Here is a 14690-nt window from a genome sequence, read left to right as displayed (position 1 = left end):
AATAATTTTCTAACAGTTGTTTTTGTCTTTATTCAAAATAAACACATGAAAAATGAATGTGTAGTCTTCTGACATGTACTTGTGTGTTACCCTGCCTTGAAACAAAACAAATATTTGCCACAGCCACTCATCTCATAATTTCTACATGATTTTATTAAATTCAACTAAGTATGTATTTCCTTTTTGTATTCTTTCATTGGCCTGTTCCATTGGATACAAACAGATGGGTGTTCAAGATAGAAGGCCAAGTTGCAGAGCAGATGATTTCATCCTTCCAACGCATCAAAGTTCAGCTTTCAATAATGGCTCAAGACAATTTTGTGTGGTATTATCGTTTCTATTTGTGGAAAAAGGGAACAGTTAAAGAAGCTTGGTTGTTTTTAAAGCAGTTTCTGTAGTATCATTTACATGAACCTTCATATATTAAAATAAAGTGCAATTTCTTCTTGATTATACAAGTTGGATATGGACAATGTTGTACTGCTATGTATTGTTGTAAAAACGAATTGTACAAATGCATACATTTTCTTCTCATGTTTAGATTAAAGTTCCATACTTTGATGATGTATGTATGTACTTTGAATTGTTGAAATAACCTTTGGTGGAAAAAAATGCGTCTAGGGTGATTGGTACCACTTTCACTTTTTTAAAACTTCTTTTAACAAATAAAACAACTCGTCATCAAAGATATGTCAGCAATATAGTATGGTTTTATAATCCTCGTTATAATCAAATTTCAACATTACAGAAATAATAATTAAAATGGCTGCAACCACAACTTTGAAGAGGGATTGTTTCTTTGCATCATTTTAACCTTTTGTACAACGTATTTCCAACTGCAAATTAACAATGTTTTTTATAAACAACAATGGAATAATACGGTATTTGCCTATCATTAAATACACAATAATCAACAAACTTTAAAAATGCACCACGTTATCTCGACCAACTATTGTTACAAAGGTTAATATTGCGCTAGGTAGAAAACGAGTTCTTAAAACTGTTGGTCTTGAGACATAGTTGTCGGACCCTGCCTGAGTGGTTCTGAAAAAATTGATGGTTAAAACTTATTAAACTGAGTCATAATGTAATCTTCCATGATTTCTTGCATGCTCTTATAGTGTCTGCTCCAATAATCCTGCTGGCCTTTTTGGGGATGCGCTGGAGTTTCTTACAATTTGCCTGGGAGAGTGAATTATACCAACAAATACAACAGAAACTTAAAGATAGATTGAAGATATTCAACATACACGATACATTCCTTACTGTCGAGATTATTATGGATCGGTAAGAATGTCAATGTCACGGTAAATAGTTGCGTGGTTTCAATGAAATTGCTTCACTGACAACTTTTCAAAAGTTTCCACTAGTCACAAACTTTCAAACCAATATTGATATAAACTCAATTTATTTATGGATTTAAGTTAGCCAGTAAAGTAAAATTTAATTCATGCCGTGTCATTTTTAATTTGTATACATTTACCTAAGACGACTCTTCGTACTGAAAAGCGCATCGAGCTGAAAATGCTTTTAAAACATTATCCAGTGTGGTGATTTAAAAGTTGAGTTGATTTATATTATTAAAAACAGGTAAGCCCTATCTATTTCCTTTCATCTATTACACCGAAGCCCTGCTTAAAGTCGCAATTGAGTTATTGCTTGACATGACAACACTTTGCTAGAGGTTAAACACTGTACAAACGGTTTTTAATTATCAGGAAAGAAAGAAACTAATTCAACGTAACAATAATTATTAACCAAAGCCTACATCTTATAAATATTCAAGTAAAAGTCACAATAATGACTTACATTTCATTTGAACTATAGCCCCCCTAATACAACTATCATGACTTGTTATCTATCATAGCAGTTTTTCGTAAATGAGATATACCGGTTCGTAATAATTATTACGATTAATGCTTACTCGGTAGTGATATTCCTGGTAATTATTATAACTTTGTGTTCCCGTATTCTCCTGTCTTTTCAAAGCCCCTACGTAATTAATTGTCAGTGCTAAAAAGTATTGGTATATTTTGAAATTGCTCGCGCCCGAACACTAAAACAAATTATTAAGATCTAAAAAGAACACAATTAGAAGGGCGTGGCCGGAACGGACCAAATATTAATAAATGACTTTGTGTCTCGGTTTCTGTTCACAGTATTTGGGCTTATTATTGTTGCTTTCTTCTGAAAAGAAAAAGGTTTTTAAAAAGGGGGAATTTATATAATTGTTTATGCTTGTTCGTGTTCTGTTTTAGCTCAATTATCTTTGATGGAATATATTTTTACAATAGCCAAGAGGTGACGAGAGACGAATAAGCCCCATTAGTTGTCAGGGTGCCACTATAGGCCAAAAGTCATGCGCAGGACAGGGTTATCATTCCATGCCCTCAAATTCTGTTTAATAATATTGTTTTGGGGTCATGCAATTAATTGTGTCGCTAGGGGCCTATAACAATTTATCACAACCTGGGTGCTAAAATGTAGGCTTTGAGGTTGGTCCTATTTGGCTTGGGAAGTGAAAAAGTGATCATACTTGCAGCGGTTTAGGAAAAAACACATTATTTGTCTGTGTTTTTTTTCGGGGTATGGCCTAATTAGCAAAAATTCCGAAAAGCTGACCTGCCAAAAATTGAAAAGAAACCAGATGTTTTATTAGTTGTACGAAAATATATTTGATTGGTTTTCAAGAGGTTCAGATACTTAAAATAGTTTTTAAAATAACTTTTGAATATTAATTAGCACAAGCATTGGTTGCGGCTATGAATCTATGAGCACCTTTTAGAGCTTTTTGGCGCCCTCCCGTGTTAACAAACTGAGATGCAAAACACTGGGTTGAACTTCTGCCTAAATGCATATTCATGAATATGCAAATCACACTGTTTATTTGGGAAATAGTGCGAACACAGGGTAAGAAAACCTCCATTCATGATCCAACCAGTAGACAGTTTACCCAAAGCAGTTACGTTACAAAATATGACGGGGTTGAACTTTAGATGGTTTAATACAGAAAATAGTATTGGCTCAAAAATAAACACAACATTACGACTGCAAGAGACTAATCACAACTTGCGCATGCGTATTTTAATCATAACCATCCGTGGTTTAGCTTCATACGTCGTGTTGGTTAAATGCCTCCAATGTTTCCTTCCCTTGCATAGAGTATGCTTCGAGTCTTGATGGTTCCCAGAATCATAACAATGTGGACGACAACCAGTCCCAACCACTCATAAGATCAGCGGTCCCAATCAAGGTATTATAGTTGGGATGGTTTTCAGCCTGGGGCATCGTAGAATAAGATAAGAAATACAACCCTCGGAAACTATTCTTAAAAGTTACATTACGGTTACCGATTGGTCAAAGTTATTGACGATCTCGAGTCTAGACCAATCACAGTACTCTTTATTCCAGCGGTTTGGGTGAGTCAAAACATTTAAAATGGCGGAGAAGCGGAAGATTTCTGCTGCTGGAAGCGGTGCAAAACGGATTAAAGCTCTGTTCTCCTCGTTCATACGGAAAGACCCAGTCAGTCCAGACAAAGAAAATAGGTGAGAAGGTTTATTTCCAGGCTAAAATTCCGCATTCGGCCCTCACTTTATTTCCGTTTATAGCTTAAAATCAATATTATTATTCTAACTAGCGTCATAAAATTACTCATCATACAGTATACACATGTATCATTCATTATTTATACATTATAATATTACAATTACATGTCATGTTATCATGGAGGTAGTCTACCTCCATGATGTTATCAACCATACCATCATGTCCACCCTCATTCATAGTTGTATCCTCGTCGTGTACCCTATATTCGATTCACGCACTGAAGAATTGAGATAGAATTTTAGTTTAATTAACAGAACCAAGAACAACTTTGAGCTTTATTTTTATTTGTCCGATGTCATAGCCCACCTGAGAGGAGAATTTCAAGCCCGTAGTCGTAGAATGCCATCGAAGCACAACGGAGGTCGTCGTATGCAAATGACCCAAATTTGTCGGCATACGTTTTGCGTCACATAAATTCACGCACTTGTTTTGAAACAGCAATACGGGGACCCTTTCTATGCCGCCTTTTCTTCTAAGCACTCGAGTCCCTGCAGCGGGGAAACTAGAAGGCCATAACTGCCAGTTATAACTATTTACCCTATCAATTGTTGGGGGTTCTACCAGGCTAATTAGCTGAACCCCCATCTTACACCCGGCCAGTCTGTGGTGGAGCTATCAACTTACAAAACTAAGTTATAAAACACAACACTGAAATGCTGTTTTTTCATAGTTCATTGTATTATAACAAATTATGAATAATAAATGAGCGTATTTGTTGGTAAATAAGGCTTCTGATGTTTTTGGGGTGTTTTTTTTAAATTAAATGAATGAGTCTAATATTATAAGAAACGGCATCCGACCTCTAAATTTCAAAACGAAATTATAATCTGGTAGTGCTAGATTGAGTTTCATTCTCCTTTCCTTTAGTAGTCACTAGATAGATCACTTGATGTGGTTGCTAGGGATTCTATGGTGTGATGGTGTGCCAGTATGGGGAAAAATTTAATAATTTTAAGTTGGGTTGTTCTAAAACCCCCACGACCCCCTCAACCATGACTTGTGTGCAATTTTTTGGCCGATCCAAGATTATTATCCCAATTGGGAACCTGCGTTTACCGCCCGAGTACGATTACGGCCAACTCATTACGTGATGATCAGGCAGACCCATTTCCGGTCAATCGCTCCCGTCCTGTGTACTACACCACAGAGAAAGGACAACGTTGCTCTATGCGGAGCTAGCTCGAGGACCCGACCGATGGCCCACATATGTTTTTGGGGTTCCCAATCGGTGTGCACGTGACGTGCGGAAGCGGAGAGTAAATACTCCCAATTCTCTGTGGCTGATGCAGATATAACCGCAGTCTCAGACTTAATATCAAGTCTAGTCGTGGAAGGAAGTTGTGTCGCGGATCACACACTGTGAGCTCTAAATCGGGGACTTACTCGGTCGTAAAGCAACATTTTTGTGAATTCGGAATTGGGACATTCTTCGAACACGGGGCGGACGTCGAGTGGTCCTGGATCGACGGGGTTTTAGAACAACCCTTTTAAGTGAAAATGAAGAAAAAAAACCTTTTTGAACTAACTGCAGACAGTAATAAATTCTGACAAATGTAATAAATAATATGTCTACATTAGAGAGAAAATATAACAGATTGGTTGATTACCTCTGAAACCAAACATTGCTGTTCTGAAATAAGGGAAAACATATTGTTTTGAAGTGAGTACTGTTTTGAAACGACAGTGAGTACCGAGCAGTTCTGGAAGATATTTTTTAGTTTAACTCAACAAAAAGGCAATACAAGCATCATGAATGCATGCGAGTGTGTGGGATAAGTTTTGGTTGTGTAGTACAAAGGAAACTTCAGTTATTGATGGTTAACAGTCATAAAACTTTCATTTATCTACGCCGATTTTAAAAACGTATAGCGTTAAGGATGCCCAAAATATTAGACCCTTATAAGGCTCATGGGGAGCCTTATAGTTTCTAGAAGTACTTGTTGAGCTGTTAATGGCTCTCTTTTAACAATGGTCTCATCACTGTGGGATGTTAAAAGAGAGCCATTAACAGCTCAACAAGGTAGGCTACTTGATAACTTGGTCGTTTTCGAAGTGGCACGGCGTTCTCATAATAGTCGGATCCCTTCAAATTAATTGTAGCAATTGGTCGTACCATTATTTATAAGTGATTGTTGGAACCTGCAAAAAAAATGGCGAAATAATTTTATATCAAATGTGCTGGGGCCGGATACGGAGTGGATTGGGAGTAGGAAGGGAAGACAAGAGATTTGATTAAATTTCAAGCGTTGTGTCTGCTTTGTTTTTGTTGACAGTATCTGTTATCAGGATCTGTTATAGGTCCTCAGGCTTTCACTTTGTACCTGGCCCCAGTTGGTGATCTTCTTCGTCAGCATGAGGTCAAGTTTCACCTGTATGCAGATGACATCAAAATCTATGTATAATTTGACCCCAAAATCCCCAATGATGCAGAATGTGGGCTGTTCAAGCTCTCGAAGCAACAAGCTTCAGCTAAATGAAGAGAAAACTGATTTTTTTTTCTTTGCCTCTTCAAGGTATAACTACAAACATCTTGCCCATCTGACTCTCACTATAAACAACAGCACACTCCACCCATCAACTTCCATCCGGAATCTTGGTGTTGTCTTTGACAGCACTATGTCAATGAGTGGTCATGTCACATCAGTCTGCAAATCAGCTACATGTAACTACCACCTCCGAAATATCAATAGAATCCGAAAGTACATCAACGCTGAAGCCTGTCACGCCACTGTTAGGGCACTTGTACTGTCCAGATTGGACTACTGTACCTCTTTGTTAAAGTGGACTCAAGCAATCTGATTTAAGCAAGTTACAAAAGATCCAAAACAGAGCATCCCGTGTCAACTTCTCCTACCCAAACCATGTCCCCACTGATCAAACAGCTGCACTGGCTCCCAGTAGAAGTGTATGTCTGTTACTACATTTCCAACTCATTAGAAACCAGGGCTACGAAGAGCAACTTACGTTCACAGGGCAACTTGCATATTCCTCGTACCACCAGAAAATCAGGAGACAGAGCTTTTTCAGTCGCAGGCCTAAGGATGTGGAATTCCCTTCCAAACTCAACCAAAAGTTCTAGCTCTGACCATGTTTAAAAGGTCTCTGAAAACATTCTTTTTCAATCAGTAATTCTCGCCTTGCTTGGCCTGCAGTTCTATTCAAACAGAGATCGGCTTTTCGTGTGACTTTCTTTGCTAAATGCAGCAGGCTTTGTCTAGTCATGGTTTTCCTCTTGGTTTTTGATTGCATTCCCTTTGTTGTTGTTTCCTGTCGCTCTCTGAGCGCTTTGTACATTAGGAAAAGGCACTATATAAATAGTATTATTATAAATGTTATTATTATTATTACTATTATTAACAGCCGCGAGTATAGTATTGAGTGAGAAATGTCTTTTGTTGAAACTGTTGTTGCTTGTAATTTGGCAGAAAATGTGCACAGTAAAAGAGTTTGATTGAAAAAATGTATTATGTGAGTGAACAACTAAAAAAAGTTAACATCTGAAGGTATTGCATGCTGAGTATGTTAAATCTGATTCTGTTGTGTTACGTTTCAACTTCAATTTTAAAGAATCAACGATAACAACTGTCTGTGTGACTGTGAGTGCGATATTGTTTATTTATTGAATTTTAATGATATTGTGATTTCTTTCAGTAAATTATCTAGACTCTCAATTCTGAAATCCTTTTTTACTAGAATATAAAATCAAATAAGTTAATAATGAGGTCTGTTTCTTACTTGTGAACAATTTCAGCACAGTTTCACTTGACAGTGAAAGAATTGAGCCTGCTGAGGAGGCAACCGTTCCTGACATCAGCAGTCCTCAGAGTTCAAATGATACCACAGATGGAGTTGTTCCATGTAAGCAAGAGACGCCACAAAGATGTTCTGTCAGACCCCTCGATGCTGAAGCTTTCTTTGACAGAGTTGAAACCTTCACAATATCCTTTTTTGACTTTGATTTGAACTGCTTCTAGCTATCTGGCAATCTCGGTGGTCTAGTTGGTAAGAAGACACTGCTCTTGAATTGCAAAGGTCGTAGGTTCAAGTCCCACCAAGGTAATATGCCTGTGATTTTGTTTACAGAACTCGGGGAAAGTACTAAGTATATAGTGCTAACAAACCTCAGTGTAAGGGTAAAACTAGTAATATTATATCCTTTTTGGTAAAATCGCCAAATTACTCTTGTAACTTCACAAAGCCTGTAATCTTAAGTAAGCACAAAAACTTGCTTCGCACATAAATAGTATTGCTTAGCAGACACAGGGTAATACATTCAACAGTGAACTGTTTGAAATGTCGAGACCACACCAGCTCTTCTCAGAGCTAGCACTCACAAAAAAGAGAACAACACAATTGGATCTTTATGAGCTTTCCTTAACTATCATAAGTCTCTGGATGGTTTGCCAAACCCAAAGACCTGTCTCCCTTGTACTGTGCCAGATATGGCTGGGAAAACAGTGACAAAGACTTCCTTAAATGTGTGAGCTGTAAAGAGATACTGTATGGAGGCCTACCAGGTGTATGGGAAACAGAGTCATGTAAGATAACATTGCATAAAAGCACTGGACATATTTGGTAATTGTTAAAGCTGAAATAATTGTGCATGAAATAACAAACCTGTGAAAATTTGAGCTCGATTGGTCATCGGAGTTGCGAGATAACTATGAAAGAAGAATAAAAACCTTGTCACACGAAGTTGTGTGCTTTTAGATGCTTGATTTCGAGACCTCAAATTCTAAACTTGAGGTCTTGAAATCAAATTCGTGGAAAATTACTTCAGAGGAAGCCGTTTCTCACAATGTTTTATACTATCAACTTCTCCCCATTAATCGTTACCAAGTGAGGTTTTATGCCCATAATTATTTTTGAGTAATTACCAATAGTGTCCACTGCCTTTAAGACCGCAGTTAAGTTTTTTTTACTGCCAGTGTTTATTTTTTTTAAATATTGTTGAATAAATAAACTATTAATAATAATTTACTGGACCGGGATTTTGTTACGAAATCAGAATCAAAATGAGAAGAAACTAGAATCAATATGAGAAATTTATCATCTAAACTGTTTTATTTGAACAAACACTATGAGATGATTCCTTTCTGTTTTATGGGTGATACTCGGCAGAAATGAAAGATGTTTGTGAGACTCAACTCAATATTTGACCATCAAATTTTTGAGGCAAAGATGTTGAACTGAAAAAAAAAAAACAGACCATCGGACTTGGTCTGTTTTGTGTTTACTGACCCGACACCAAAATCACTGGTCCTTGGCATGTGGTCCAGTGAAAAACTCTAGCCCTGACTAAGGTTTGCAGTAAACCTCTTATTTAAATAAATTCTCTATAGCCGTTGTCACACTGTGGTATCTCTTTTTATCCCAGTGGTCCACAATCTCGGGGAGGCTCTGGCTTACACAAAATAAACACATAGTATTGTGATTGTTATAATTTCATAAAGCTTTGTTTCTAGATTGTTTTTTACATCATGTTCTACTGAGAACTAAGGATAAAAATTAAACACAAGTTTGTTTAAAGATAGTATTTCTCAATGCAAAATATTTCTTATTGACTTTAGCACCAGTGCAGAATGAAAGCTTTAAGGTTTGAATATTTGAACTATTTTTCAGATTCTCACCAAACTTTATTTTGTGACGAGTTTGAAAAAAGTAAATGTAAGCGCTCTATGGATCTGTGAGTGTGTTTTTTTCCATTTAAAAACCTATTTGTAATTATAGATTATGTTGATTATTTCAGATAGTCTATCCTACAGTAAATTGAAAGAATCATTGCGGAGTTCCCACAGCAAGATCTGTCCATGGCCTGACAGCCCCTCACCAGGTATAAGAATTATACATAAACATTTTTTTTAGAAACATGGGACTTGTTTACCTATCCCACCATACCTGCCACTTTGCCAGTGTGATGTAAACAATGAACAGTCGAAGACAAATATTGTGTAAATAGACCCAGTAGTTTATTTTATAACTCGGCGAGGAGCAGATGAAAAGTTGTTACCAGGGAAAATCACTTCAACACAGTGGGAAGTAACGATGATGCACAGATGTTTACGGGAGTTTACGGGAGTTTACAGTGGCATACAGATAGAACAAAAGAAATCGGCAATGAAAATTAGCTGGAGTTTACTACGGAAAATACTGCAAACTTAACCAAACGAAACCAGGTACAGAAATCTTGGAAATACCGGCACCCCAGTACATGCGTATAGAAAGATGGGCCTGCCACACCCTAAACAAAATTCCTAAGATGCCAGCAGGCGATTGGCCGAGGTCACTGAACTTTGATTTTATGCAAAAAAGGATAAACTGATGAATGTAAGAGTAACGTTCAAAAAAGTAGTAAAAGTAAACACACATCAACGTTGGGAGATGACAGCCAGTACACTTGTACTCATGCTTAGTGATTTCTTACAAACTTGAGATTAATATCCAAGTTTTTTTTCCAGGTGGGATCATTTTATCCCTCAACTGTTACTTTTACAAGTAATAACACATTTGAAGGGGCACTAAGGCCAAAACCAAGGGCAGCGCAGGCCATAGACTCTGTGGCCTTTATGTAATTCCAGGCCTGCTATGTATATTTTATCTGAGTAATATACATATGAGGGACCTGTGCACACTTTCTGCCTGTCAAGGTTTGACTTTTTGTGGTCTTGTTTAGAAGTGATGTAAGTATGACATCACTAAATTATTCATGACGATTTTTCTCCCCCCCCCCCTTTCCCCCTTATAATAATAGAGTCATTTCAGAGTATTCCACTTGATGATATCAAAAGTTCCATCAAAGAATTCTACAGCAGGGTAGACAGTTTGCATCCACTTGGAGACAGGATACCAGACATTGACTGCAGTCCACTCCAGGACGATGTAAGACATCCTTTTTTTCAATTTGGAGCACGTTCAGGTGGCGACTAGACTTGATAAGACCGCCTAGACTAACCAGAAACCATAGAGCACACGGGAATGACTATACACAGATATTGAAACATGCACTGGAGCATGGTCGATATGGTCAATTCAAGAGCTACGTCACAGTTTCTGGTCAAGTCTAGTCACTCACTTAAAGTTGCTCTTGGTTGAAACACCTTGATATTTTAGCTTAAAAGCTGTGTCTAAATTGCTAAGCCAAATGTGCTGTCATAAGATACAAATCAATCGCAGTTGACAGCTCTTCTTGAGATGGATCTTGGTGTGTTGTGAAATCGAGCTCTGTTGCTGAAACCAAGTTTATAGGGAAGGTATATGTTTCGGAATCACTCTTAAAATTAATGGTAATAAAAACCGTTGGTAAGAAGCTTTACATCAGCACTTGTCAGTATAAAGAATGTTAAGAATCATTTCACTTCTACCAATAAGATGTTCATGGTGCTTGAACAAACAGAAACAATTGGTGGTGTTTTGTGGCCGAGGGGTTTAGTTCTCCGGACCCAAGCTCCAGTGTTGTCAGCAGCAGAGTGTGGGTTCAAATACCGGTCATGACGCCCTTGAGCAAGGCACTTGACCATAAGTTGGGAAGGTAGTGCATTCTGCTCTACCAGGCAGGCTTCTTGATGATGGTTTACATGACTACATCGTTACAGAGTATTACAGCTCCAGGAGTGACTGGGAACATTGATTTGGTTGACAACCCAAATCAGTTCAGTGTAGCTCCCACCTTAAAGTGGCCGTCCAGCGTTTTATTGTTATTTGTAAGGTAATCTCTCATTTAAAAAAATAAAAAAATAAAGGTTTTTGAATCAATAGTTGTATTGCAATTATTTTTGTTTTATTAATTTTGAGACTGTCTCTTTTGAAGGAGGAGTTTGACGTGGATCATGTCAAGAAGGTACTCCTACAAACGATTTCTGAAAGGGGGGATACAGCAGTCATCATTAGTGAAGAGGAAAAACCGGTGTGGCAGGCTGTGTGCTTGCTGGCTCTATTTGGCTGGAGAAAATGGTAATAATAATAACAATAGGAGTTGTGGCTTCTTATGTATCGCTTATACCTATCACTGATTCAGTACTGCAAGGTATTGTGGAGCTACATTGTTGAAGTATGGGATCAATACTGTACATAACACCATGTAATGGTTTACAAGGTCCTGCAGTGCTGGGTACTTTTAGTGGCATTTGACCGCTTGTTGACTTCATTTGATGATTTAAGTGTAAAGATCCTTATGTAGAAAAGATCTTTATGCATAGAGCGGGTACTTGCCTGTAGATCTTTTTCACAGAACTTTTGGAAAGTACAGTGTTTAATACATATCGGTGTAAGGGCAAACAAATAATTATATTATAAGTTTTAAATTAATATTATATTTGACACTTCTGTTTTTTACAGTCTTTCAGAGCAAACAGGTTGTCCAGTTTTAGTCTGTGAGTATTGCAGACGTCACGCCGGGCTCTGGAACTTTGCATCCTTCAAAGATGCCACTCAGCAGTCCAGATCGGTCACAGAGTCAAGTAGTCAGGACTCAACAGGAGAATCACAAAACAAGAGAATCAAGGCAAGAGACTGCAGGACTTGTGGGTTTGAATACTACCGAGCTAATTGTTGATTTTAGAGCAACTAAATTAAGTACACTACCAGTGGATAGATGGCAGGACTTGTATTTACAAGGTTGTGGATTTGAATCCTACCAGGCTAATTGCTGATTTCACAATGACTAGAATAAGTACACTACCAGTGGTAAGACTGCAGGACTTGCAATTAAAAGGTTGTGGGTTTGAATTTTACCCAGCTAATTGCTGATTTCACAATGACTAGAGTAAGTACACTACCAGTGGTTAGACTGCAGGACTTACAATTACAAGGTTGTGGATTCGAATCCTACCAACCTAATCAATGATTTCACAATGACTAGAATAATTGCACTACCAATGGTTAGAATGCAGGATTTTGTGGAAAATTACTTCTTTCTCAAAATTATGACACTTCAACGTTTTTGAAACCGTTTGACTGTTTTAATCCTATATAAATGTAGATATACACAATATAACTAACCTTGTGCAATTCTGGAGCAATTATGTTCATGCAGGAAGAATAATCTGTAATTAGCACAAACAATCTGAGAATTGTATTACTGTCAGTATCTTCCGCCTTGTTATCAAAAATAATTATGATCTATGAATTTTACGGCAGAATTTTGTTACAAGTTGTATACTTCCCCGAAGTTTTGTCTCCTTTAAACTTGGTTTAACCTGGACTAAATAAAAGCATAATTTTATATTTAAAAAATCTGAATATTTATTTAACGATGGCATTTTTTACATCAACAGGAAATTCAGCAGTCCTCCTTCAATCTTGCCCTGGAACATCGGTCTTGGTGCCCCTGGATTCAACCCTCTCCATTCCAGCCAATGAAAATACAGAGAATTTCAAACGAGCCAATGAGGGAAGAGGAAAAGCCAAAAGCCGAGCTCATGTGGCAGCAGCTGCTGTTCATCATGCTGAAGAAGAATTCCCCAGATACGTACGGAGCTCTTAAACCGGCTATAAATAAAGAAACAGTAAGTACTGTTGCTAGTTTATAACATTAAAGTTAAGCTTGAGCTTTAAAGGGAGGGTATACTTTTTCTAATTGCACCTAAAATAAATTACCCATGAAAATTTACTTGGTAAAGGGCACTGGAGAGCTGTTGATATATGAAACATGGTTAGAAACGGCCCCTTTGAAGTAATGTAGTTTTAGAGAAAGATGCAATTTTTCACCCACAAACTTGAATCTGAGAAAGGCTCTGGTCTTAGGCATCTGAAAGCACACAATCCGTTGCAAAGACGGTGTTTTTTAATTTTTATTTATTTATTTATTTATTTTAGTTCAAATTCAATGATCAATATTGAGACCAAATTTGCACAGGTTTGTTATTTTATGCATTTAATTAAAGATTACAGAGTGCTTCATTTACACCGTCTACCCAGGACAAGACAAGTTCATCAGCGAAAAAAATTAAATTAACTCAATATGATTTATTTTCTATATTCTCAATCAAAGTTTACTATCAAATATAGTTTTGGCGTGTCGTGGCCGAGTGGTCTAGTTCACTGGACCCAAGCTAAGGTGTAGTCAGCAGTAGAGTTCGGGTTTTGATACCAAGTCATGTCACCTTTCCCTTGAGCAAGACAATTAACTGTAATTACTTCTAATCACCCAGGGTTAAACGGGTACATGTGAGGGTGGAGATTGTTCTTTGATATTGATTTAGATTAGTGCGCTACATGGCAATACTGGATATATACTCCCCAGGGAGCTGAGATGGTTAAAGGAATGAAAAAAAATACTCCCCAGGGAGCTGAGATGGTTAAAGGAATAAACAAATAAATTACCCAGTGACCAGCGGTTATGTTTGAAGCGCAATGGTCATTCTTTGGAATTGCGCTATATAAGCACCATGTTATTACTTTAAAGACATTTAAACCATACTTGCTTTGTCCTTCGAATGGGATGTTTAGCCATAGTTTTCAGTGTGTTGTGTAATGCACGTAAAAAGAACCCAGTGCACTTGCCATTAAGCGAGGTGTTGGCCCAGTTTTTATGGTTATATTGGCTGCAGATTGCACCACAGCTTATTGTGAACCTCTACAATGTGCTATAGTGATGTGTCCCACAAATCAAACTAACAAGAAATAAATTGATTCAATTTCTGTGTTATTTAAAGTTCACCTAAAATTTGTTTTGTTTTTTGTTTGCTGTTACCTTCAGACTCCACCAAGTCAAACGTGGAAAGCCGTTCGACGAATTCTGAATGTTTGGCAGAGCAAGGAGACGACAGATGCTTCAAAACAAGACACCAAGTCAAGCTGAGGGCTGCAGCTAGTACTTATTATTCAGTGTTTTGTTGGGGGTGGGGGAGGGGGGGGGTTGGGAAATCTCCAAGATATTCACTCAACTTCTTCACCCACTTTCACTATATTTCTTACTCTTGAACTATATGTACCGCAGGATCCAAAGAAATTTGAGTCTGGGGTTGGGGAGGGGCATATGGTTTTTTTTCTGTATACATCTTGCGCAAATGCTTTACAGACTGCCATTTGGGTGATTACGTCATCATAAGAAATTGCACAAGGTTGATGTTACGACTTTTGCT

General features: G+C 37.5%; 1 protein-coding gene across 1 annotated transcript; it reads left to right on the top strand.

Moving 5' to 3' along the window:
- The first annotated feature begins 3108 nt into the window (after window positions 1-3108).
- Window positions 3109-14466, top strand: LOC139933873 (uncharacterized). Its single transcript, XM_071928118.1, has 10 exons — window positions 3109-3253; window positions 3412-3548; window positions 7361-7547; window positions 7997-8147; window positions 9359-9442; window positions 10361-10488; window positions 11417-11559; window positions 11944-12109; window positions 12882-13112; window positions 14306-14466. The coding sequence occupies exons 2-10, from the start codon at window positions 3439-3441 to the stop codon at window positions 14405-14407; spliced, it is 1302 nt and encodes a 433-aa protein (XP_071784219.1). The 5' UTR covers window positions 3109-3253; window positions 3412-3438; the 3' UTR covers window positions 14408-14466.
- The last annotated feature ends 224 nt before the right edge of the window (window positions 14467-14690 follow it).

The sequence above is a fragment of the Asterias amurensis genome, chromosome 2, assembly GCF_032118995.1.
Source record: "Asterias amurensis chromosome 2, ASM3211899v1".
Lineage (NCBI taxonomy): Eukaryota > Metazoa > Echinodermata > Asteroidea > Forcipulatida > Asteriidae > Asterias > Asterias amurensis.
The sequence above is the reverse complement of the archived record's forward strand: the minus strand, read 5'-3'. Positions and strand labels throughout refer to the sequence as shown.